At 39.2% G+C, this 27466-nt stretch overlaps 2 protein-coding genes and 1 pseudogene across 3 annotated transcripts; all 3 read right to left on the bottom strand.

The window, feature by feature from the left end:
- Positions 1 to 27466, bottom strand: part of LOC126395101 (uncharacterized) — a 64069-nt pseudogene that overhangs the window by 31552 nt on the left and 5051 nt on the right.
- On the bottom strand, positions 2015 to 19121 carry LOC126395120 (gastrula zinc finger protein XlCGF8.2DB-like). 2 transcript variants are annotated; one of them, XM_050052314.1, is made up of 3 exons: positions 18757 to 19121; positions 5350 to 6815; positions 2015 to 2833 (listed from the first exon to the last, which is right to left on the bottom strand). In XM_050052314.1, the coding sequence occupies exons 1-2, from the start codon at positions 18949 to 18951 to the stop codon at positions 5940 to 5942; spliced, it is 1071 nt and encodes a 356-aa protein (XP_049908271.1). In that variant the 5' UTR covers positions 18952 to 19121; the 3' UTR covers positions 2015 to 2833; positions 5350 to 5939. The 2 variants fall into 2 exon arrangements, with proteins under 2 accessions (XP_049908271.1, XP_049908272.1); XM_050052315.1 differs by lacking the exon at positions 18757 to 19121 and adding an exon at positions 14578 to 14897 and having other exon boundaries at positions 2019 to 2833.
- On the bottom strand, positions 2827 to 4539 carry LOC126395115 (zinc finger protein OZF-like). Its single transcript, XM_050052307.1, has 2 exons — positions 4262 to 4539; positions 2827 to 4124 (listed from the first exon to the last, which is right to left on the bottom strand). Exons 1-2 carry the CDS (start codon positions 4431 to 4433, stop codon positions 2974 to 2976), a joined length of 1323 nt encoding a protein of 440 aa, XP_049908264.1. The 5' UTR covers positions 4434 to 4539; the 3' UTR covers positions 2827 to 2973.

Genomic DNA, 27466 nt, shown 5'->3' with positions numbered 1-27466 from the left:
ATATGGCTTCTCACCTGTGTGTGCTCTCAGGTGTCTCTGCAAAAGTGACCTACACGTGAAAGCTTTCCCACATGTGTCACATTTCAAAGACTTTTTACCTGTGTCAGTATTATAGTGAATTGTTGATATAGTAGGGTTATATAACTTGTTAATGTGACTGTTGCTGTTGTGATCCGGTTGTGTTTGCTCTGCATTTCTAGTTGAACCTGAGTCTCCATGCTTGTCTCCTTTCTGATCTTGGCTCTCAGCTTCATGAGAGAGGAGCTGGTGGTCGCGGCCTGGTTCTGGGACCACAAAGCTTTTAACTAAAATGTAGTCAAGAGGGGTTTCCTCCACCACCATATTCGGAGTTTCCTGCTTCACTTCAAGCTGCTCTCCCTCCTGACTGCTGCACACTTCCTCCTCTTCCTCTTTAATCTCTGGAGGCTCTGGCTCCTCTTGCTCCACACTGGAGTTCCTCTCCTGAACACAGAGCTGCTGCTCAGCGACAACCTCCTCCTCCTTACAGACATGCTGCTGTGGGAGCTCTGGAGGGACACACAACAAAAGTACCGTACTACTACATGCGAGCAAATTAAAACCAGTAAATATTTCAACACTTGTGATTATGTGAACGTTACATTTCTGTTTTGTGGTATTTAAATAAATAGGGTTTTACATACCTATCTTGTAAAACCTTACTTCCAGTTTCCAAGCTACATCCAACAGTCTGCGCTGATGGTCGATCTCTTCTTCGTAGTCGACGACCATTTTCTCAAAAACTCTGAATATTTTTTCAGCAGCAGCAGTTAGTCTCTCGTTGATAAACTCTCTCAAATACTTAACTGAAGACATTATTGCTAATCTCTAAGTTAAATAATTATCCGCGGTACAATTAAAATATCTTCTTCCAGCTAACTCAATACATCCACAGAGCTAACGCTGCTAACGGCTGTTTTGTGCACTTTCGCTGGACGTTACACTCTCAAGTTCAGGTGTTACCGGCAGCGAGAGTGAGTTAACTCTTTGTTCCGCTTTCACCAATGGTTGCACAGCTTCATTTCAGCTTCATTTTACACACAGTGAAATTTGCTTATTTTTCTACACAGTTACATTTGACTGACACGTTTTCGTAGTATTTCACATGAATGATTTTGAATAAAATATATTAGCAAGGGCAAAAGGCATTATTGTAGCAGCTAATCGTGGTGGAGCGATTTAGTTTTTTTTACTTTGTCCATGTACTGATGGTGAGTTTAACAAGGCATCATATCTCATATCATCTCCACGTTTTAGCGTTATGCAGTAAAAATCCTAATCAACAAAATAACCATAGCTGTCAAGTAAAGGTAATGCCCCCAAAAAGTACATTTGCCTTTATAAGTGCGGTAAAGCATAACTATGAGTAACATAAAGGTAATCAAAGAATACCTCAACTTAAAAGGGAACCCCATTAAATTAAGAATGCCAGTATTATATTTCCATGACCTTGGAAGGTTCAATATCCTCCTCAGACCCGATCTTTCCTTTGGTATGCATTTTAAATTGCTCCTTGCTATTTGGGATCAGCAGGACCTGATAAGTATAAAAACTAAACATTGCCAATGATAATTAGTACCCAATGTCCTCAAAGGAGACAATAATAAAGTCCCGATGTCTTCAAACGAGTACTTCCTAATTATCAGTGTCTTAGCTTGTTACTGCTGCAAAAATTGGTCAAATTTGTTGCCATGTCAAACTACAAACATTATTATTCTTAAATAATCAAGTTTCAACCAAAAAATGTGATCAGGTTTTGGACCTTTTCTGCTTTTGTTTCGGAGTCGGCTGCAGACTGAGTTGACAGAGATGGCTGACATCTTGTTTTTACATGGATTAGTGTATTGTGCGCTTACTACCACAAGATGGCACAAAAAAATGTCAACGAACGAGGACAATGGGTCTAAGTTAAAGAGAATTAAGGACAAAAATGTGATATCCTCATATGAGGACACAGGGTCTCAGGAGGTGAAATCTGTGTACATGAGCTCCTCTCTTTCAGAGCCAGAAACCAGAGAGGGAAGTCTCAAACTTGTGATGTCATAGGGTATAAAGTCTGGAGCTGCTCCATAGACAATGACTGAGAGCCTGATTTAATGGACCCACACAATGTTTTTGTTGGATTTTTTGTTGTAGTGTTCTCAGATCCGAAACAGAAAATGTCCCCATATACTCAGATCATTCCTCTGGGTGCTCTCAGTGCCATCTTTAAACGTTCCCAATTCATTGTCAGTAGAGCAACTCCAAACTTTATACCCAGTGACATCACAAATAAAAATTTAGCCCTACAGTTTTTGGATTTGGGAGAGAGTTGTTCGTGTTCGCAAATATTTTTTGGACTGTCTTGAACCATAGCAATAACATCTACGGACAATCAATATTGTCCATAAATACAGTGCTTCAGTAGTGCACATGTTGTTACATTGCTGCACTGCACATTTATTTAATAAGATAGCTCAACTGCTACCAAACAGTATAAAATCATACTTTATGTCACCCTCCAGCCGGTCAGCTGGAGCTTTAAATACCATGATAAGAACTACTCTTACTATTACTACTTAACTTTTGAAGTGAGTCACACCCAGCTGCAGCCTTGACCAACAGAACCTGCGTATATAGTTTTAGACTTCAGGGTGAATCTGATATTCTTAAATCATCATCTTACAAAGCTTTATTGTTTGAACATACATGAGATCAGACACCAGTATTTAGGTGGCAACATCCTTTGATCATTGTATTCATTATGTAGGCTGAATTGCTGACACCACTTGTAGTACATCATCTACAATATTTGTGTGTGTGTCACCACTCAAACCTGAAAGAACAACAATTACAGCAGGTTGATGCACATATAAAATACATGCAACTGTAAACTTAAGAGACATTCTGCTGACAGAAAAGAATTGACTCTAGTTGTCAGGATGAATACTTAAGTGCTGTGGAATCTCTTTTGGACTATGACGTAACCTCTTCCGCAGGTGTTGTGAGAGCAGGACTCCTGTCAGCTGTATGGATTCTTACATGAGACTTCAAAAGTGAAATCCGACAAAACCTTTTCCCGCAGGTGTTGCAAGAATGTGGTTTCACCCCAGTGTGGGTATTCATGTGGCTCAACAAGTGACTTCTAAGTCTGAAAGCTCTCCCGCATGTTTTGCATATAAACGGCTTCTCTCCAGTGTGGGTTCTCATGTGGCCTTTTAAGTGACTTGCATGTCTGAAAGCTGCCCCGCATGTTTTGCAAAAATACGGCTTCTCACCTGTGTGGATTCTCACGTGGACGTTCAAGTCATTCTTACGTACAAAATCTTTCCCACATGTCTTGCAAGAGTACGGCTTCTCTCCTGAGTGAATTCTGGTGTGCTTCATCAAGTTACCTCTTGCTCTGAAATCTTTCCCACACGTTTCGCAAGAAAACGGCCTCTCATCTGTGTGTGTTCTTACATGAACGTTCAATGCTGACGCCTGAGTGAATTTTTTCCCACAGATGTTGCAAAGATATGGCCTCTCACCTGTATGTGTTCTCATGTGGCTTTTCAAAGCTGACCTACTTGTGCATACTCTACCACACGTGTCACATTTGAAAGACTCTTTACCTGTGTGGGTATTAGTGTGAACTACTGACATAGTACGACTGGATTCATTCTTAGTGTGACTGTTGCTGTTGTGATTCGGTTGCGTTTGTTCTGCATTTCTAGTTGAACCTGAGTCTCCATGCTTGTCTCCTTTCTGATCTTGGCTCTCAGCTTCATGAGCGAGGAGCTGGTGGTCACTGTCTGGTTCTGGGTGCACAGTGTGTTTAACTATAATGTAGTCAAGAGGTGTTTCCTCCCCCACCATATTTTGAGTTTCAGTGATACTCCAGTTCACAGTCTGATCTTCACTGTGGGCACTTTCCTCATTAGTAGGAGTCAACATAAAGTCATCAGTCTCCTGCTTCACTTCAAGCTGCTCTCCCTCCTGACTGCTGCACAGTTCCTCCTCTTCCTCTTTAATCTCTGGAGGCTCTGGCTCCTCTTGCTCCACACTGGAGTTCCTCTCCTCAATACAGAGCTGCTGCTCAGCGACAACCTCCTCCTCCTCCTTACAGACATGTTGCTGTGGGAGCTCTGGAGGGACACACAACAAAAGTACCATACTACTACATGCGAGCAAATTAAACCCAGTAAATACTTAAACACTTGTGATTATATGACCGTTAAATTTCTCTGTTTTGTGGTATTTAAATAAATAGGGTTTTACATACCTATTCTGTGTAACTTTATTTTAGGTTTCCAAGCTATATCCAACAGTCTGCGCTGACGGTCGATCTCTTCTTCGTACTCGACGACCATTTTCTCAAAAACTCCGAATATTTGTTCAGCAGTAGCGGTTAGACTCTCGTTGATAAACACTTTCAAATACTGAAGTGAAGGCATTGTTGCTAAATTATAAGTTTAATAATTATCTGCGGTACAATTAAAATATCTTCTTCCAGCTAACTCATTACATCCACAGAGCTAACGCTGCCAACGGTTGTTTTACTTCCGCTCGACGTCACACTCTAAAGTTCCGGCAGCGGAAGTGAGTGAACTCTTCGTTCCGCTTTCACAAAGGGTCTCGCTTTATTTCACACAGTGAAATAGGGTTAGTTTTTCCGCACAGTCATATTAAATTAATATGTTTTGAAGCATTTCTCATAAATTGTTTCAAACGAAAACAAATTAGCAAGGTCGAAAATAAACGTGCGGTCAAATATGGTTTAAAGTTTGAAATGTTAAAGTACTCATGCACAAATGGTCCCTGACAGTGTCACTGACTTGTAGCGGCTACTCAGGGTGGAATTATTCCATTTTTTATTTGGTTCCAATACTGATGAATACATTCACAAGGCATCATATTTAATTTAGCTACTTGTAAGTTTTTGTAGGTAAAATCTATTCTCGCCACATCGTTTTAGTGCTGTGCAGTTAAAATCTTAATTAGCAAAGGGACCATAGTTGTCAAGTAAATGTAATGTAAAATCATACTTTATGTCACCCTCCAGCCGGTCAGCTGGAGCTTTAAATACCATGAAAAGAACTACTCTTACTATTACTACTTGACTTTTGAAGTGAGTCACACCCAGCTGCAGCCTTGACCAACAGAACCTGCGTATATAGTTTTAGACTTCAGGGTGAATCTGATATTCTTAAATCATCATCTTACAAAGCTTTATTGTTTGATATACATGAGATCAGACACCAGTATTTAGGTGGCAACATCCTTTGATCATTGTATTCATTATGTAGGCTGAATTGCTGACACCACTTGTAGTACATCATCTACAATATTTGTGTGTGTCACCACTCAAACCTGAAAGAGCAATTACAGCAAGTTGATGCACATATAAAATACATGCAACTGTAAACTTAAGTGACATTTTGCAGACAGCAAAGAATTGACTGGCTGTCATACAGAGAGGGTTTCTCATCCTCAACAAGAAAGTTCACAGTCCACTCCTATAACTAAGGAGGTGTATAAAAATTCTTCAGAAAATAATAATTCCCAGTCAAACATTTGTAACAATCATGCACTCACTGTACAACAAAGACGTTTCAATCAACTTGGGAGATTATAATTGTTTTAAAGAAATACAGTTGCCAAGAGAAATATAAGTGCAGTGATATGAAGGATAAAATGAGATCAGATCTACACAACGTGATGTCATTGATTATGTTCTACTTCAACATACTGTGACTTCCTTTCAATAGGAAATTATATAGTCAGTGAGACATGTAGCTATTGCAGAAGTGGGTGACATTCAGTGAGTGAACACATCTTCATGGGGGTTTCTCCTTGATGGTTTCTCCTGTGTATATCGGTTCTCAGGTGTTTTTCTTCAAGTAAGCTCTCCCACCTTTTGCATGTAAGCAGCTTCTCTCCTGTGTGGGTTCTCATGTGGCTTATAAGGTCACGATTACATCCGTAACATCTTCTGCATGTGTTGCAAGAACAGGGCTCCTGTCATCTGTATGGATTCTCAAATGAGACTTCAATAGTGACATCCGACAAAAGCTTTTCCCGCAGGTGTTGCAAGTATGTGGCTTCTCCCCAGTGTGGGTATTCATGTGGCTCATCAAGTGACTTCTAAGTCTGAAAGCTCTCCCACATGTTTTGCATATAAACGGCTTCTCACCTGTGTGGGTTCTCATGTGGCCTATTAGGTGGCTACTATGTCTGAAAGCTGCCCCACATGTTTTGCAAAGATACGGCTTCTCACCTGTGTGAGTTCTCATGTGGCCTATCAAGTGACCGATAAGTCTGAAAGCTCTGCCACATGTTTTGCACGTGAACGGCTTCTCGCCTGTGTGGATTCTCATGTGGACAGTCAAGTCACTGTTACGTCCAAAATCTTTCCCACATGTTTGGCAAGAGTACGGCCTCTCACCTGTGTGTGTTCTTATGTGAGCCTTCAATACTGACGCCTTAGTAAATCCCTTCCCACAGGTGTTGCAAGGATATGGCTTCTCGCCTGTGTGCATTCTCATGTGGACTATCAAGTCACTATTATGTCCGAAATCTTTCCCGCATGTTTGGCAAGAATATGGCCTCTCACCTGTGTGTGTTATCAGGTGTCTCTTCAAAGCTGACTTACAGTTTAAAGCTTTCCCACATGTGTCACATTTGAAAGACATTTTACCTGTCTGAGTATTACAGTAAACTGTTGACATAGCAGGGTTAGATACATTATTAGTGTGACTGCTATTGTTGTGATGTTGATTCGGTTGTGTTTGCTCTGCATTTCTAGCCGAACCTGAGTCTCCATGCTTGCCGTCTACCTGAACTTGGCTCTCAGCTGCATGAGAGTTGTGAGAGAGGAGCTGGTGGTCACTGACTTGGCTCTCAGCTGCATGAGAGTTGTGAGAGAGGAGCTGGTGGTCACTGTTTGGTTCCGAGACCACAGAGCGTTTAACTAAAATGTAGTTTATAAAGTTTTCCTCCACCGCATTTTGAGTTTCATCAATAATCAAGTTCAAACTCTGATCCTCACTGTGGTCACTATCCTCATAAGTAGGAGTCAACATAAAGTCATCAGTCTCCTGCTTCACTTCAAGCTGCTCTCCCTCCTGACTGCTGCACAGTTCCTCCTCTTCCTCTTTAATCTGTGGAGGCTCTGGCTCCTCTTGCTCCACACTGGAGCTCCTCTCCTGAATACAGAGCTGCTGGTCAGCGAGAACCTCCTCCTCCTCCTTACAGACATGTTGCTGTGGGAGCTCTGGAAAAGAAGACAATGCAGACATAAGGACAAATTATTACCAGCAAGTATATCTAAACAACTATGATTATATGTCAGTCAAATTTCCCTCTTCTGTGTTATTAAAATAAATAGGTTTTCCATTTAAACTAGAGACCCTATATTTGCAGGTTACCTCTCAGGGGAGATATATATTTCAGATCGTAAGTGTAGCCAGCAGGAATGCCATTACAAGAAAGTGGCTAAAACCAGCAACACCTACAGCTGTTATTGGAATGACGTTATGTGTTATATCTCTAGGATGGAAAGGATTACTTCTTCTATGAGACTGACACAGGACATGTTTTTGAAATGATGGGAAAGCTGGATGGTGTATATTACACCTATTCGTTCTTCATTTATTCATTTATCTATGTTCATACCTGTATTTACGTTTACTTTATTAGTCCATTTTGGCTTCTGTGTGATGTACTGTCACTCACTTCTATGCTACCTTCTGCTATAACTGTCTTTTACAGGAGGCCTGGACAGATAAGGCTGTTCGGTCCTCTGACTACGAGTAAGTTGTCTGTTTGGACCTTTAAATATCTCAGTGAAAAGAGATATTTCGAAAATAAATACATAAGCAGGTTTTACACACCTATCCTGAGTAACTTAATATCAGGTTTCCAAGCTATATCCAACAGTCTGCGCTGACGGTCGATCTCTTCTTCGTAGTCGACGACCATTTTCTCAAAAACTCCGAATATTTCTTCAGCAGCAGCAGTTAGTCTCTCATTAATAAACTCTCTTAAATACTGAACTGAAGACATTGTTGCTAAATTGCGAATTAAATTACATATGCTTGCGTTACGACTGTAAATATCCGCTTCCAGCTAAGAATACATCCACTGAGCTAACAGTGCTAGCGCCTGCTTTGTTTACTTCCGCTAGACGTCACACTCTTAACTTCCGGCAGCGGAAGTGACTTAATTTTTCGTTCCGCTTTCACTTAACGTTGTTTTTTTTCTTTCGTATTACAGAAACAATGAATCCGTCGTAAACAGGTACATGAGTAATTATACAGACAGGTGAATAAACGTAAATAGAAAACACGTAGAAAAATAAAATATAAACAAACAAAATAAAACGAAACATGCCAGGGGTTACCATAAATACATAATAAAAAGTAAAATATAAACAATAATTTAAGAAAAAAATATTAAACTCGAAGCACAGATCCAAAGTTTTAATAGCCGTCTTATTCTTTGCAGAGGATATTATTTTAAAATATAAACCCATTTCTTTTTTAAAAAACAATAAAGAGAGGTTTTGTACGGCTAAATTTACATTTATGAATGTAAAACTTGGCAATAAAAATAATAAGATTAATTACAAAATACTCTTTTTTTGTACGAAAAAAAACAACAAAGAATACATTTTCCAGTAAAAGATCAAAGTTACAGATTATATTCTCCAACATAAATCCACAGATATCTTGCCACAGTTTACAGGTATGTATACATTTCCAGAACAGATGTTTCACTAAACGTTGTACATCCATCATGCTTCATTTCACAGCGAAATTGGGTTAGTTTTTCTCTGGACAATTAAACTGAACGGATGTCTTTTTTTTATATTATTAAGTTTGATTATTGATTTTTACATACAAGTTGACAACAGTTTTAAGCACTTGTGAATAACAGTGTGACATAACAGTGCAGAATGAAAGAAAACCAACCAGCAAACAAAAAAAAACCCCATTGTAACAGTGAACAATAAGCTTGCTCTTAAAGTCTAAGACAAAAGATATGGATACAAAAATTGACATCCGACATCATTTTAAATTTCCTGGGAAAGCCTTTCAATTTATATTGGACTCTCTCAAGCTGTAAATTACTGATAATCTCTTTTATCCATAAAGTGTGGGAAAGCGGTGTTGGTGATTTCCATCTCATTAATATTAGGCATCAAGCCAATAATGTAACAAACGCTACAAGATCTGCTCCAAGCTTCGGCAAAGGAGACTGAGAGATGCCAAACAGGGCTGTAATGGCATTAGGCTCTGTAAGTGTCCCAGTTACCTCTGACAAAGTGTTGGAAATTGCAGTCCCAGTAGTTATGCAGCGATGACCAAAACATATGTGCATGCATTGCAGGTGTGTGATGACATTTTTAACAGATGTCTTGTGAAGTTATTTGACACATCTTATCAGGAGTGGAAGGACTTACTCAACACAGGGTAGTATAATTCCCAATAACACCATGTAAAATGTAACCAAATGTGTAAACAAATTTAGTAACCATGCAAGTAAATGCCTACATCATCAGGCCCCCCAGGTGCTCAGTGACCTTGTGGTTCCACTTAGAGCTTCTGGCTTCTGACTCCGGACCTCGCCTCAACGTCTTTGTTCAAAACTGGTCTTCTTCCCTCAAATGTAATATTAGTATTAGTATTCCTAATAATGTTACCAGATCAGAGGTGACATATATTCACTACATGACTAGATGTGAGTGCTTTGGTATGTATAAATCTCACAGTATGTGGATAAGTTTTACACAACACAGGCATTGCAAATTAGCTTGGGCTATAAGTGCTGTGGTGTGTGGCATTTATGTATGCTACATACTTGTGTACCCTATACAAATAAACATTGAAATTAAAAACTAAAATAACTGTGCATCCATAAAGTTATTAAACCTATCAAATTTATACAGTAAAAATGTATTTAAAAGTATGAAATGTTGAAGTACACCTGACAGTGTCACTCAGACCTTAATGTGTAAACAGCATTTTTGTCAAAGCTAGTCAAGGTGGAGCGAATTATTTTTTCCCTCATTTACATGTTCATGGATATTTTACCTAGACATCATGTTCAGTAAGCTCATTTTGAAGTATTTGTGGGTAAAAGTCAAGTCTCTCATAGCCAGACCTATCTGCACACTTGATTTACAGCGATACAGCCATTAACCATGGCCTTTCACGTAAATGTAAAGCTTAAACTTGCCTGTACAAACACAGTCAGACCTGTAAGTAACATAAAAGTAAGGTAATCAAAGAATACCTCCAAACTATTTTTTTAAACAAAGCTTTAATGTTTGAATACACAAGATAAAAAAAACGCTGGTCACTGCATTATTTATTTTATTTATAATGACCTGCTGCAGACAAAAAAGAAAAGACTAGGAGTTTCTCAGCCTTAACATCTGAGATTTAACAATCTTTGCCAAGAGAGATGAATCTTTTCAATCAAATCTTTCAAACGTACGGTTTCTCACCAGTGTTTTCTGTCTTGTGGACTATTAAGTCCCTATTATATCCGAAACCTTTTCCACAGGTGCTGCATGAACATGGCGTCTGTCCCCTGTATGGACTCTTGAATGATATTTCAATTGTGTTGTCCGACAGAATCTTTCCCCGCAGGTGTTGCAAGAATACGGCTTCTCACCTGTGTGGATTCTCGTGTGGACTCTCAGGTGACTGCTACATCTGAAATCTTTCCCGCATGTCTTGCAAGAATAAGGCTTCTCACCTGTGTGGACTCTTTTGTGAGCGTTCAGCGCTGACAACTGAGTGAATCTTTTCCCACAGGTGTTGCAAGCATGTGGCCTCTCACCTGTGTGTGTTCTTATATGAGCCTTCAATACTGACGGCTGCATGAATCTTTTTCCACAGGTGTTGCAAGGATATGGCTTCTCACCTGTGTGTCTTCGCAGGTGTAGCTGCAAAGCTGACCTACATGGGAAATCTTTCCCACATGTGTCACATTCGAGAGACATTTTACCTGTTTGTGTATTACTGTGAATTGTTGATACAGTAGGGTTATATATATTGTTAATGTGACTGTTGCTGTTGTGATTTTGTTGTGTTTGCTCTGCATTTCTAGTTGAACCTGAGTCTCTATGCTTGCCGTCTACCTGATGTCGGCTCCCAGCTTCATGAGAGTTGTGAGAGAAGAGCTGGTGGTCACTGTCTGGTTCTGGGACCACATAGTTTTTAATAACAATGTAGTTTATGAAGTTTTCCTCAACCACATTTTGAGATTCACTGATATTAACGTTGAGAGACTCGTCTTCACTGTGGTCACTTTCTTCATAAGGAGGAATCAACATAAAGTCATCAGTCTCCTGCTTCACTTCAAGCTGCTCTCCCTCCTGACTGCTGCACAGTTCCTCCTCTTCCTCTTTAATCTCTGGAGGCTCTGGCTCCTCTTGCTCCACACTGGAGTTCCTCTCCTCAATACAGAGCTGCTGCTCAGCGACAACCTCCTCCTCCTTACAGACATGTTGCTGTGGGAGCTCTGGAGGGACACACAACAAAAGTACCATACTACTTCATGCGAGCAAATTAAAACCAGTGAATATTTAAACACTTGTGATTATATGTAAGTTGAATTTATCAGTTTTGTCTTATTAAAATAAATACGTTTTACTCACGTATTCTGTGCAACTTTATTTCCGGTTTCCAAGCTATATCCAACAGTCTGCGCTGACGGTCGATCTCTTCTTCGTAGTCGACGACCATTTTCTCAAAAACTCCGAATATTTCTTCAGCAGCAGCAGTTAGTCTCTCGTTGATAAACCCTCTCAAATAATAAACCAAAGTCATTGTTAAATTATAAATTAATTGTCTGTAGTAATGTTACTCTCGAGCCAGTATGCTCGACACAGTGTCGATCTTTTGAAGTAAAGTGTTCCGAGACAGTGTTTCGATCCCTGCTTCGGCACGCCCACAATCACGTGACTACCGGGAGCGAGGCCTCGTTACAGGTAGCCTTGAGGCTTTTCCAGGTCTTCCACTTAGATGCAGTTCTGACACACAGCCAGCAGATGTCACTCTTCTGACTGTATGAAATGCTTCGAAGCAGTGTGTCATTCTTGAAGCAGGTGTGTCAAAGTGGTTCAGTGCTTCATGAAGCTTCGATTTCACCATCACTAATTATCTGCGGCGCGCCTAAAACACCTTATTCCAGCTCATGCTACACATCCACAGAGCTGACGCTATTCGCGCCTGTTTCTTTTACTTCCGCTAAGTGTCACACTGTTAAGTTCCGGCACCGGAAGTGAGTTAACCGTGAGCTACGTTCCTCCACATTAACTCAGCATAACTGATGTCTTTTCGAGTAATTGAAGAAATATTTTTTAAATAAATACACATTAGCAGAGGTGGAAGGACCTAATAAGGATATGTTAAAGTAGCAAAGACGGTGCTAAAATACCCATGCGTCAAATTAATGTTAAAAATTTAATTCTCAAGTATTACACATAAATGCAAAATGGCCCCAGTCAGTGGTACGGAGGCCATAATGTGTAAATAACATTTTGGTAGCAGCTAGTCCAGTTAGAGCTCATTATTTTTTTGCCTGGTTCACTTCAAAGAGGTATCATTTTTAAAAAGCTCATAAGTTTTGGTGTGGAAAAATCTAGTCTCCTCTATCGCCACACTTTGTTGTAGGGCTGTGTAGGAACAATCTTAATCAATGAATTAAACATAGCTGTCAAGTTAACACCCTGAAAAGTACATCTGCCTTCAAAAATGCAGTAAAGTACCAGATGGAACAGATAAGGCACACCTTGAGACTCCAAAAAGAAATATTTATTAAAAGATGGGGCCCTGCTATCGCCTTGCTAACATAGTGAAGTGATTGAAATCTGCCTTACATATTTTACAGTGTATGTATCTTTATATTCCCTACCTGACTCACCTCTTGTTGCATAGACACACACTCATGCCATTACATACACACACACGCAGCTCCCCTCCCCAACCTTTACCTTTTTTTTTGTCTTTTTTATCCTTTTTGTCCAACATTTCTTTTCCCTAAGTTAACCCTTTTATTTTATTTCAAAATAAATACTTTAAGCTGGGATGTTTTTGTGTTTAGCCATAAAGTCACAGCTGTAAAAAATAAAAATAAAAACAGCATGGAAATTCTGAAAATGACAGTTTTTATTTAAATTCCAGCAACTTATACAAAGTTTAAAAAAATTCAGTAAAGGAGAACTATATGTAGCGTGAAAGTAAAGCTATCAAAGAATACCTCAAACCTGCTGTTTTTTGTTTGTTTTCACTTTTATTTTCTTTATTATTACTTGTTTTAGAACTGTTCAGGGTGTGGAATGAATGTAAATGCAATCTTGGCCATATGAAGACATGAATACAGTACTTAAGCAGCCAACATGTTGTCACAATCCTCCACGGCATGCTTGTTCAATACTGATCAAATTAACAAACGGTATTAAATTATACCTTAACTTTACCTCCAGTTGGTGAGCTGCAACATTAAAACATTTCTCGCATGTAATAACTTCACATTCAGAAAAGTAGTATTATTCACAGTGACTACTTTTACTTTTGATGTAAGTAACACACATCATCTACAGTTTTTTTGTTGTGTTGCAAGAAAAAAAATACCATGTTAATACAATTACAAAGATACAAAAATTTGACATTAAATGATGTATTTCATAAAAAGATAAGACTCCAATTATGTGTCTCCTCACTTCTGTCAGGTCTCCTGTGTCAGGTATGTTTTGACCATGAAACATGAACACTTAATTGTCTCACATATTGTTGCAGAAGCAGAGCTAATTGCCTGTGTGCAGTCTTACATGTTTTGTTAAACAAGAAGCCTCATAGTATCTTTTCCCACAGATCTTTCAAAGGTACGGTTTCTCACCAGTGTGGGCTTTTCTCTTGTGGACTAACAAGTTACTATTACATCTGAAATCTTTTCCGCAGGTGTCGCAAGAATACGGCTTCTCACCTGTGTGAATTCTTACGTGGCTAATCAATTGACCAATGACTCTGAAATGTTTCCCACATGTTTTGCAAGAAAACGGCTTCTCCCCTGTGTGGACTCTAATATGAGCATTCAGTGCTGACGCCTGTGTGAATCTTTTCCCACAGGTGCTACAACAGTATGGTTTCTCACCAGTGTGTGTTCTCACGTGCACTATCAGCTCACTATTGCGTATAAAATCTTTCCCACATGTTTTGCAACAATATGGCTTCTCACCTGTGTGTATTCGTATATGAGCCTTCAATGCTGATGTCTGCATGAATCTTTTCCCACAGGTGTTGCAAGAATATGGCTTCTCCCCTGTGTGTGTTCTCAGGTGTCGCAAGAATATGGCTTCTCCCCTGTGTGTGTTCTCAGGTGTCTCTGCAAATATGAGTTATACTTAAAAACTTTCCCACATGTGTCACATTTGAAAGACATTTTACCTGTCTGAGTATTACAGTAAACTGTTGACATAGCAGGGTTAGATACATTATTAGAGTGACTGCTATTGTTGTGATGTTGATTTGGTTGGGTTTGCTCTGCATTTCTAGCCGAACCTGAGTCTCCATGCTTGCCGTCTACCTGAACTTGGCTCTCAGCTGCATGAGAGTTGTGAGAGAGGAGCTGGTGGTCACTGTCTGGTTCTGGGACAACATAGCTTTTATCTGAAATGTACTGTAGAGGCGTTTCCCCCACCATATTCTGAGTTTCAGTGATACTCCAGTTCACAGTCTGATCTTCACTGTGGTCACTTTCCTCATTAGTAGGAGTCAACATAAAGTCATCAGTCTCCTGCTTCACTTCAAGCTGCTCTCCCTCCTGACTGCTGCACAGTTCCTCCTCTTCCTCTTTAATCTCTGGAGGCTCTGGCTCCTCTTGCTCCACACTGGAGTTCCTCTCCTCATTACAGAGCTGCTGCTCAGCAACAACCTCCTCCTCCTTACAGACATGTTGCTGTGGGAGCTCTGGAGGGACACACAACAAAAGTACCATACTACTACATGCGAGCAAATTAAAACTAGGGCTGAACCCAAATATTCGGATATTCGAATATTTGTTTCTGTGGGTAGGTATTCGTTATGAAAATTTGGTATTCGATATTCGTTTTTTTTATTTACTTTTTTTTTTTTTTTTAAACATATTTTTTTGGTGCTAAGTGTAGTCTTTTTGTTGTTGGTAAATGTAGGTTATCAATAAAAATCAAAACTTTTAAACTGCATTGTTAAAAATGTGAAAATATAGTATAGCCTACCAACGGAGCTTGTGTGCACGGCACGCTTGAGCGCATCCGTCTGAGACTGTGGATCAATGCCAAGTTTTACCACTTTATCACTATTCCCTCTAAGTTGTAGCTTTTTTTTTCGTTATCTTTTGAATGTAATATGAATTATGGAACCGTTTTCGTCAACGTTTGTTTCCCCCGTTTTGTACAATAAATTATTGTTTAAAGTTTCAACAAGTTTCTTTTGGAGTGCGCGACAGATGTGTGTTTTGAAAACGGCCGCGGACTGTCAGCTGCTCAACGCATCAGTACCTTCGGATGCCGTGACAGTAAGAGCCAATAATGTCAAAATATCATTTACAGACCGATTTAACAGACGATCACTGCTGCCCGACACGCAGGTCCATTTGCGGGTCCCGCGGGTTACAGGTCGACCCGCGCATCACTACTCAGCTCAGTCTATAAAGGCTGTACACACAACAGTAAGTCTAAAGACATTATATTCTATTCAGGCCGGCAGAACCAGCAGCGCATCGGCTCTACAGTGCACGACACTGCTGATTAACCTTTTTATTGCAGCACAGAGTGTCTGCCAGCAACCAATTACTTGCAGAGGCTTCCTACAACTTGTTTGAACGGTTCCGATTTAATCAGAAGACAAATTAAACAGGATGACTAGCCAATGTGAAACTCAAAAGAAAGCATAGAATAATGTACTAAAGGAGACAGTTGTGCTATCACATTTTTTGTGGTTTGAGAGCAAAGATCCGGTCGCTGCTGTGCAAAACTCCGCAATACAATTAGGCCCGAAAAAATCCCGGAGGAGTGCTTCGCAAGGAGTCTTTGAAAGGAGCCGAGCCTGGCGTAAAACCGGAGAGAGCAGGCAGCACGGCCGCAGCACCCTTTAGTTTTGTCTTATTAAAATAAATACGTTTTACTCACCTATTCTGTGTAACTTTATTTCCGGTTTCCAAGCTATATCCAACAGTCTGCGCTGACGGTCGATCACTTCTTCGTACTCGACGATAGTTTTCTCTAAAACTCCGAATATTTCTTCAGCAGCAGCAGTTAGTCTCTCGTTGATAAACTCTCTTAAATACTGAACTGAAGACATTGTTGTTAGATTATAAATTAATTATCTGCAGCACGACTAAAACACCTTATTCCAGCTCATGCTACACATCCACAGAGCTCACGCTATTCGCGCCTGTTTCTTTTACTTCCGCTAAGTGTCACACTGTTAAGTTCCGGCACCGGAAGTGAGTTAACCGTGAGCTACGTTCCTCCACATAAACTCAATTTAACCAATGTCTTTTCGAGTAATTGAAGAAACATTTTTTAAATAAATACACATTAGCAGAGGTGGAAGGACCTAATAAGGATATGTTAAAGTAGCAAAGACGGTGCTAAAACACCTATGCATTCAAATTGTTGGTAAATGCGTCAAATTGATGTTAAAAATTTAATTCTCAAGTATTACACGTAAATGCAAAATGGCGCCAGTCAATGGTACGGAGGCCATAATGTGTAAATAATTTTTGTAGCAGCTAGTCGAGTTGGAGCTCATTATTTTTCTGCCTGGTTCACTTCAAAGAGGTATCATTTTTAAAAAGCTCATAAGTTTTGGTGTGGAAAAATCTAGTCCTCTATCGCCATACTTTGTTGTAGGGCTGTGTAGGAACAATCTTAATCAATGAATTAAACATAGCTGTCAAGTTAACACCCTGAAAAGTACATCTGCCTTCAAAAATGCAGTAAAGTACCAGATGGAACAGATAAGGCACACCTTGAGACTCCAAAAAGAAATATTTATTAAAAGATGGGGCCCTGCTATCGCCTTGCTAACATAGTGAAGTGACTGAAATCTGCCTTACATATTTTACAGTGTATGTATCTTTATATTCCCTACCTGACTCACCTCTTGTTGCATAGACACACACTCATGCCATTACATACACACACACGCAGCTCCCCTCCCCAACCTTTACCTTTTTTTTTGTCTTTTTTATCCTTTTTGTCCAACATTCCTTTTCCCTAAGTTAACCCTTTTATTTTATTTCAAAATAAATACTTTAAGCTGGGATGTTTTTGTGTTTAGCCATAAAGTCACAGCTGTAAAAAATAAAAATAAAAACAGCATGGAAATTCTGAAAATGATAGTTTTTATTTAAATTCCAGCAACTTATACAAAGTTTTAAAAAATTCAGTAAAGGAGAACTATATGTAGCGTGAAAGTAAAGCTATCAAAGAATACCTCAAACCTGCTGTTTTTTGTTTGTTTTCACTTTTATTTTCTTTATTATTACTTGTTTTAGAACTGTTCAGGGTGTGGAATGAATGTAAATGCAATCTTGGCCATATGAAGACATGAATACAGTACTTAAGCAGCCAACATGTTGTCACAATCCTCCACGGCATGCTTGTTCAATACTGATCAAATTAACAAACGGTATTAAATTATACCTTAACTTTACCTCCAGTTGGTGAGCTGCAACATTAAAACATTTCTCGCATGTAATAACTTCACATTCAGAAAAGTAGTATTATTCACAGTGACTACTTTTACTTTTGATGTAAGTAACACACATCATCTACAGTTTTTTTGTTGTGTTGCAAGAAAAAAAATACCATGTTAATACAATTACAAAGATACAAAAATTTGACATTAAATGATGTATTTCATAAAAAGATAAGACTCCAATTATGTGTCTCCTCACTTCTGTCAGGTCTCCTGTGTCAGGTATGTTTTGACCATGAAACATGAACACTTAATTGTCTCACATATTGTTGCAGAAGCAGAGCTAATTGCCTGTGTGCAGTCTTACATGTTTTGTTAAACAAGAAGCCTCATAGTATCTTTTCCCACAGATCTTTCAAAGGTACGGTTTCTCACCAGTGTGGGCTTTTCTCTTGTGGACTAACAAGTTACTATTACATCTGAAATCTTTTCCGCAGGTGTCGCAAGAATACGGCTTCTCACCTGTGTGAATTCTTACGTGGCTAATCAATTGACCAATGACTCTGAAATGTTTCCCACATGTTTTGCAAGAAAACGGCTTCTCCCCTGTGTGGACTCTAATATGAGCATTCAGTGCTGACGCCTGTGTGAATCTTTTCCCACAGGTGCTACAACAGTATGGTTTCTCACCAGTGTGTGTTCTCACGTGCACTATCAGCTCACTATTGCGTATAAAATCTTTCCCACATGTTTTGCAACAATATGGCTTCTCACCTGTGTGTATTCGTATATGAGCCTTCAATGCTGATGTCTGCATGAATCTTTTCCCACAGGTGTTGCAAGAATATGGCTTCTCCCCTGTGTGTGTTCTCAGGTGTCTCTGCAAATATGAGTTATACTTAAAAACTTTCCCACATGTGTCACATTTGAAAGACATTTTACCTGTCTGAGTATTACAGTAAACTGTTGACATAGCAGGGTTAGATACATTATTAGAGTGACTGCTATTGTTGTGATGTTGATTTGGTTGGGTTTGCTCTGCATTTCTAGCCGAACCTGAGTCTCCATGCTTGCCGTCTACCTGAACTTGGCTCTCAGCTGCATGAGAGTTGTGAGAGAGGAGCTGGTGGTCACTGTCTGGTTCTGGGACAACATAGCTTTTATCTGAAATGTACTGTAGAGGCGTTTCCCCCACCATATTCTGAGTTTCAGTGATACTCCAGTTCACAGTCTGATCTTCACTGTGGTCACTTTCCTCATTAGTAGGAGTCAACATAAAGTCATCAGTCTCCTGCTTCACTTCAAGCTGCTCTCCCTCCTGACTGCTGCACAGTTCCTCCTCTTCCTCTTTAATCTCTGGAGGCTCTGGCTCCTCTTGCTCCACACTGGAGTTCCTCTCCTCAATACAGAGCTGCTGCTCAGCGACAACCTCCTCCTCCTTACAGACATGTTGCTGTGGGAGCTCTGGAGGGACACACAACAAAAGTACCATACTACTACTACTACATGTGAGCAAATTAAAACTAGGGCTGTACCCAAATATTCGAATATTCGTTTCTGTGGGTAGGTATTCGTTATGAATATTTGGTATTCCATATTCGTTTTTTTTTTTTTTTACTTTTTTTTTTGGTGCTAAATGTAGTCTTTTTGTTGTTGGTAAATGCAGGTTATCAATAATGTAAGAAAAATTAGCTCTTATTTGAAACTTATAATTCAGCACAGATCAGCATTGCAATGAAAACCCAATTTTAACTATTTGTCCACCAAGATAGCTTCAGAGTTAACTTAACATTAACACAATTTCTATTGGTGATCAGCCAACGTAACTGTGATGCTAGAATTATGATCTTTAGGGACTAATTAAATTTAATCAGTAAAACACAACAGGCTCAGAGACGTAAAGTGACTGAATATAGAAAACAAAAGACGGACTTTTCTACACAGAACATTTATTACAAACGGAAAAACACAACACTACACTAATACACTTATGACAAAACAATTAAGACGAATGCAAACTGGAGTTAACAGCAAACACGTGCAACAGAAACCAAGGAACTAGTGACCTTCCCAGATAACAGCAGTTGCGGCAGGGAATTCAGGACCGAAGTTTGGTCTCGTTTTCTGACATTCACCCAGTTTAGCAGAAAAGAGGTTATACTTGCAATTCCTGTGAGCTGTAGTTGCTACTTTAGAGAGGCCTGAGTCCAAGTTGGAGCTGCAGAGATGAAGCTGTTGAGATTGGTCTGAGGTAGGAGAAAACAGAATGAGTTTCTTGTCCAAAAATTAACCGACTTCAGTGTCTCATGGCAGATCATTTATAGGGAACACTGGGGGCCGGAGTTGCTCAGAGGCACCTGGCGAATCAGGGGAGATGTCCAGTCCTTAAGGGCAGTGTCTTTGGGTGGTTCCCCCCCCGGTGAGCCTAGCTCCAGATGTGTAAATGTGTCTGAGTAGTTTTCTTAGCAGATTATGAAAGCACTCATAACATATTAAATTGTTCCAGTACAGTGAAAATGATTGGGAATCTGATATCCTGGCATTCAGGGGATCAGAATAGCACCAAACATAATATGTTTCCTATTAGTGGTTGTGGAGATATGGATTATCAAATTTTAACACAAATTACAAACGTTCTAGATGAGTTTAAATCACCTATAGTATGTTTACACATAGCAAACATTCAAACAACAAGAGACAAAAGACATGAGACTGTGTTACGCTAAATCTACAGTCTCTTGAAGACAGTTTCTTAGTTTGTGGGGGGAAGGGAAAGCTGTTAGTTGTTAGTGTTATGCTGAGTTGGTAATTGTGTCCACACTGAGTCCAGGAGGTATGTTCAGTTGATCCATCACTGGAATGTAGTTGTCCTTTGTCTTATTTTATTTCCCTGTCCCATTTCGATAGCAAGCATATTGGGATACCACATGTTGCCTTCACACACAGCAGGGAGTGTCTCCATCCTTCTGAGGGACTCTTTTGTTCTTTGCCCAGCTGCTCCCCAAGTGTCGTTTAGCAGCTAGGTGACAATCTTGGCTGTCTGATGTCCCTCTTTGATCTGCTGTGCTGGCATCTGGTTCAGGAGTGAAGGGTATTGGGTGATGGGGGTTTGTGTTCTGCTTAAGGTGAATCCTACAATAAAAATCAAAACTTTTAGACTTCCGGTTCGGTGCTACAGCGAGATGGATGCATAGTGGTGAGCTCCCACTAGTCGGTTTGGGAAAAGTACCTCCTAACAATATAAATAGCATTTAAGACATTTTGAATGAAGTATGAAAGGAGGGAAACTGCTAAGGAGTCAGAAGATTAACGAGAAAATGAGTAAAGTACAGAAAAACTCAGGTGACCAAGCCTACTGAACAGGGGGAAGATGGCGACAACGGAGAAACGACGCCAGGTGAAGCTAACGCTGCAGCTAGCGTTAGCCAAAACGCTCTGCTTGAAGGTCTGACATCACTCGCAAAAGAGTTAAAAGACTTTAAACAAGACGTAAGACGGGACTTGGGTGATTTTAGAAACGACGTCAAGAAAGCTTTGAAGGACAGCTGATCTTGATGGCAGCAGAAGATTGAGATGAATGGCAAAAGACTTTACTTTGATAATGATTACGCGACAGATATTATGGAGAGGCACAAGGCATATGGTCCCATCAAAGCGGCGCTGAAGGAGAAGGGGATCCGATACCAGACACCCTACACGAAGATGCGAGTGTACTGGGACTCCGGACTGCAGAACTACGGGACAGCGGACAGCCCAGGACCTGAATCGACGCGGAGTCAAGGTGACGGTGACGGCCAAGACGAGCGCCTCAGGGACCGCGGAGGAGCGACTAAATGCAGTGATGCCATGGAAACGCACCAACGCTTCAGACAGAGCAGCCCATCGTGCAAGAGAGAGGCTGATGGAGTTCAGACGAGGCACAGAGTAACAAAATTGAAATGAATGAAAAGATAAACATGGTCCAGGTGAATTCAACCATTATTATTATTATTATTATTATTATTATTATTATTATTATTACTTTACTTGAATTAACATTTACTTTTGTGTGAATCTGTTTAAAACACACAACTGCGGACAACACAGGACAAATGACTCATGATGTATGTTGTTAAATCAGTGGAACCGATTAGAGGGAGTGCTTTGTATAGCACTAAATGTTGGACAATTCTAGTAAAAGTGGGTATTCCCACACTACTAGGGAGGGCCCCTACAGCGATGAGGCACTTCACCCTCCTCCCACCAACAGGGACCTTAAGGGATGGCTAACTACATCCCTTTCTTTGGAAATCACAATGTTCTGTGTTCAATTGATGTTCCATAGTTATGTTTCTTATGTTCAGAGTTGGATTGCCACAGAAACCCATAAACAGCAATGTCTGAGTACAACATTAAGATATTGTCGTTGAATATTAATGGTTTGAATAGCCCTGTGAAACGTCAGAAGGTAATGACTAAATTAAGGAAGGATAAGTCACAGATCATATATTTACAGGAAACCCACTTGTCCAGACAGGAAAGTGAGAAGCTTAAGAGGTTTGGATACGTAAATTCATTTTATAGTTCATTTCGCCATGCATGTAGAAGAGGTGTGGCCATACTTATTCCCAACTCAGTGAAATTTGAATGTACCAAATAAATTAGTGATAAAGAAGGGAGATTTATCCTTGTGAAAGAAAAATTGGAAAACGAAATGGTGACACTGGTTAATGTATATGCCCCGCCTAACAGTGAAAAACAATTCTTTAAAACCTTGCTTGATATCATGATCTTAGAAATGGATGGAATATTAATATGTGGTGGTGACTTTAACATTTTGATGAATAACAAACTGGACACAACAAACAAAAATAAAACTACCAACCATGTTACTAAATTGATTAAGACAACATTTAAAGAATTTGGGATAGTTGACACTTGGAGGGAATTACATCCCTCAAAAGAGACTACACGCATTACTCGGCCCCTAATGACAGCTATGCTAGAATTGACTATTTTTTTATGAACAAGAAGGAATTACATAGAGTAAAGAAGTGTGAAATTCAGGAAGCAGATGTATCGGATCACTGTGCGATTTGTCTTGAAGTCAACTTAAATGTACAAAAGAAAAGAAAACATTATGGAGATTAAATGTTGGGATATTAAATAAGCCAATAGTGGAAGAGCTAAAGAAAGACATCACAATTTACAAAAAAGGAAAATGACAATGGAGAGGTTAACCCTGTTATTTTGTGGGATGCTCTTAAAGCAGTTATAAGAGGAAAAATTATTGCAAAGACAGCAGCAATTAAAAAAACTAGAGAGGAAGCCTATAAGAAGGAAAAGGAGACGCTATTTAAAAATTGAATAACAACATAAATGTACACGAGACTCTGCACTGCTTCCAAGAATTAAAGAAATTAAGGATAATATAGATAGAATATTAACCACAGAAATTGAAAAGAAGACAAGATTTCTGAAACAATCCTATTATGAAGTGGGGCCGAGGGCAACTAAACTACTGGCAAAAAGATTAAAAAAACAACAATCTGACAGGACAATTTACAAGATAAAGGATATAAATACAAATCAGATAATCTATGAACCCAAAGAGATTGAAATTTAAGTTCATGAACTATTACAGAGACTTATATGGCCAACCTCCTTCTGCCGACATAGACCAAATGAAAGATTTTCTTGAGGAGCTAGATTTACCAGCAATTGGGAGAAATCAGAATGATCTTTTGACCTCACCTATTACCAAAGCAGAGATAGAGAAAGCAGTGAATAAACTTAAAACAAACAAATCTCCTGGAAGTGACGGCCTGCCATCTGAGTGGTACAAAACATTCAGTGAACAACTTATACCACTACTCGAATTGTCATTTAATTATACACTTGAATATGGTGAAACCCCTCCATCCTGGAAGGAAGCTATAATATCAGTGATCCCCAAGAAAAACAACAGTGAGACTTGTTCAGATTATAGACCTATATCATTACTCAATGTAGATTATAAATTGTATACTTTGATTATTTCAAAAAGATATGAACACTTTATCAGTGACATTATAGATGAAGATCAGACAGGTTTTGTTAAGGGGCGCCAGACCCATGATAACATAAGGAGAACTCTACACATTATTAATCATATTCAAAATAAAAATATCAGTGCAGCCTTAATAAGCCTTTATGCGGAAAAGGCATTTGATAGCGTTAATTGGACTTTTCTATATGGAGGTACTTGGAAAATTTGGACTTAATGACAAAGCCGTTCAATGTATTAAAACACTTTACCAAAAACCAACTGCAAGGATAAGAATAAATGGCAGTCTCACCGAGAGCATAACTTTAGAACGGTCAACCAGGCAGGGCTGTTGTCTTTCACCAACCTTATTTGCAATCTTCATAGAGCCCCTGGCACAAGCAATCAGGCAGAATAAAGATCTTAAAGGAATAAAAGCTGGGGGAGAAGACCACACCATTGGACTTTTTGCTGATGATGTGATCTGTTTTTTAGAGGACCCAGAATCGTGCATTCCCATATTAATTAACCAACTAGAGACATTTGGCTTGTGCTCTGGGTATAAGCTTAATTTGACTAAAACACAAATTTTAACATTCAATTACACTCCATCCAAAAACATACAATTAAAATATAATTTGAATTGGAGATCAACAAAAATGAAATATCTTGGGGTCACCCTAACACAAAAAGCGGACGAACTATATGAAGCTAATTACATCAAAATAGATAAGGAAATTAGGAATGATTTGGATAGGTGGGCTGTCCTTCCACTAGACATTGGTTCACGAATTGAGACCATCAAGATGAGTATTCTCCCTCGGCTCCTTTATTTGTTTTAGTCTCTACCCATTCAGATACCAGAAAAACAGTTCAGAATATAGGATAAAATCTTCTCAAGGTTTATATGGAATGGTCATAGACCAAGAATTAAATTTGAAACATTACAGATTGGGAAAGATAAGGGAGGGATGGCGTTGCCAAACCTTAAGGAGTATTTTCATGCAGTACAAATTAGACCTGTGCTTTGCTGGTGTGATAAAGACTATATGGCAAAATGGAAAAACATAGAGCAATTCATACAAGGAAGAGAAATTCAAAGCCTTATTGGGGATAGGGAAGAAACAATGAGTATAATTGAGCAGGTGGATACTGTCACTCAATTTACATTAAAATTGTGGTTTAATTTAGTACAAAAACATAAACTGGAGAAAGCGCTTAGACTACTTAGATGGATAGCATATGATAGGTGTTTGTCCCCGGTTCTCTTGACCAGAGGTTTAAACAATGGATTCCAAGTGGAATAACAGCAATATGTACGCTAATAAGAAACGGTAATTTTTCAGGGGATTAAACAAAAATATAAATTAAGTAACCAAGACTTTTTCAGATATCTGCAAATAAGGGATTTTTTTGACAAAGAAATAAAACACAATGTAAATTTGGATAAAAATGGAATAATCAGAACCATAATTGGAATCTACAAGTCAAAGAAATATGAGTAATATCTACAGTATATGGTCACCTAATGGTGAGAAGAGGGAATACAACCTAATATGTAAAACTGAAATGGGAGAGGGAACTGGGTGTTAATATTTCTGATGATGAATGGTCGCATATTTGGAAAACACAAAAGTCAACTACATCATCACGTGTTTGGAGATTATTTTGTTGGAAGAATTTAATAAGATTCTTTATCACACCCAAAATTAGGAGCAAATACTCATCTGTATTACAGCCATGTTGGAGAAAATGTGGGGCTATAAATGTAGATCATTCTCATGTTTTTTGGCTTTACCCTAATATTATAAAATTTTGGGAAGATGTTCACCTTGTTATTGTCAGAATTCTGGGCTATGACATATCTAAGTCACGTATGTTTCTGTATTTTGGCAATATGACAGGGAATGTTGTGTTAAAAGAGGACAAATATTTATTGAAAATCTTGTTAGCAGCTTGTAAAAAAGCAATCACGAGAAAGTGGTATAAGCCAGATCCACCAACACAAGATGACTGGTTGAAAATTGTGAACGAAATATATGTTATGAACAGTTGACGCATTAGATAAGAACTCAAGAAGACCAATGCTGAGGAAAATGGAAGAAATGGACTATCTTCACATCAACGACAGGATAAGGACTACCACACTGATTATATAGAAACAAACTGTAGAGACATGGCAATCCAACATGTTTTTTTTTTCTTCTTCTTCTTTTTTTCCCCTAATGTTTGTGTTTATTTGTCTCCTCTTTTGGGAGATTTGTCTTACATTTTCAAAAATCCAATAAAGAAAAAAGTATTAGAAAAAAAAAATCAAAACTTTTAAACTGCATTGTTAAAAATGTGAAAATATAGTATAGCCTACCAACGGAGCTTGTGTGCACAGCACGCTTGAGCGCATCTGTCTGAGGCTGTGGATCAATGCCAAGTTTTACCACTTTGTCACTATTCCCTCTAAGTTGTAGCTTTTTTTTCGTTATCTTTTGAATTTAATATGAATTATGGAACCGCTTTTGTCAACGTTTGTTTCCGCCGTTTTGTACAATAAATTATTGTTTGCCCGACCCGCAGGTCCATTTGCGGGTCCCGCGGGTTACAGGTCGACCCGCGCATCACTACTCAGCTCAGTCTATAAATGTTGTACACAACAGTAAGTCTATAGACATTATATTCTATTCAGGCCGGCAGAACCAGCAGCGCATCGGCTCTACAGTGCACGACACTACTGATTAACCATTTTATTGCAGTACAGAGTGTCTGCCAGCAACCAGTTACTTGCAGAGGCTTCCTACAACTTGTTTGAACGGTTCCGATTTAATCAGAAGACAAATTAAACAGGATGACTAGCCAATGTGAAAATCAAAAGAAAGCACAGAATAATGTACTGAAAAAGACTGTTGGGCCATCACATTTTTTGTGGTTTGAGAGCAAAGATCCGGTCGCTGCTGTGCAAAACTCCGCAATACAATTAGGCCCGAAAAAATCCCGGAGGAGTGCTTCGCAAGGAGTCTTTGAAAGGAGCCGAGCCTGGCGTAAAACCGGAGAGAGCAGGCAGCACGGCAGCACCCTTTAGTTTTGTCTTATTAAAATAAATACGTTTTACTCACCTATCTTGTGTAACTTTATTTCCGGTTTCCAAGCTATATCCAACAGTCTGCGCTGACGGTCGATCTCTTCTTCGTACTCGACGATAGTTTTCTCTAAAACTCCGAATATTTCTTCAGCAGCAGCAGTTAGTCTCTCGTTGATAAACTCTCTTAAATACTGAACTGAAGACATTGTTGTTAGATTATAAATTAATTATCTGCAGCGTGACTACAACACCTTATTCCAGCTCATGCTACACATCTACAGAGCTCACGCTACTCGCGCCTGTTTGTTTTACTTCCGCTAAGTGTCACACCGTTAAGTTCCGGCACCAGAAGCGAGTTAACCGTTAGCTACGTTCCTCCACGTTAACTCAATTTATACAACAGTTAGTTCCGGCCCTGCAATCTGATTGGTCGAGAGACAGTAAAACCGTGACGATATTGGAGTACAACATCACGGTTATTTCACTGTGTATGTATCACTCCGCCTCACAGCTGATCGCAATCAACAATCAAATCAAAACTGACGGTTAGTGTCAGTTAGGTCAGCAGTTGCGTTGTAGGCTAATTAATTCACAAACTGTCAAACAGCCAAAAATATGGATTTATTTCCTAAAATAAGTTTTGAATTGAACTATGAATGGTCATCAGAGGAAGATGAGGGAGAGGGTTGGCTGAATCCATCTGAGCACACATCC

This window comes from Epinephelus moara, chromosome 9 (genome assembly GCF_006386435.1).
Source record: "Epinephelus moara isolate mb chromosome 9, YSFRI_EMoa_1.0, whole genome shotgun sequence".
NCBI classification, from domain to species: Eukaryota; Metazoa; Chordata; class Actinopteri; order Perciformes; family Serranidae; genus Epinephelus; species Epinephelus moara.
Note: the sequence above shows the minus strand (reverse complement) of the source record. Positions and strands in the feature narration are given on the sequence as shown.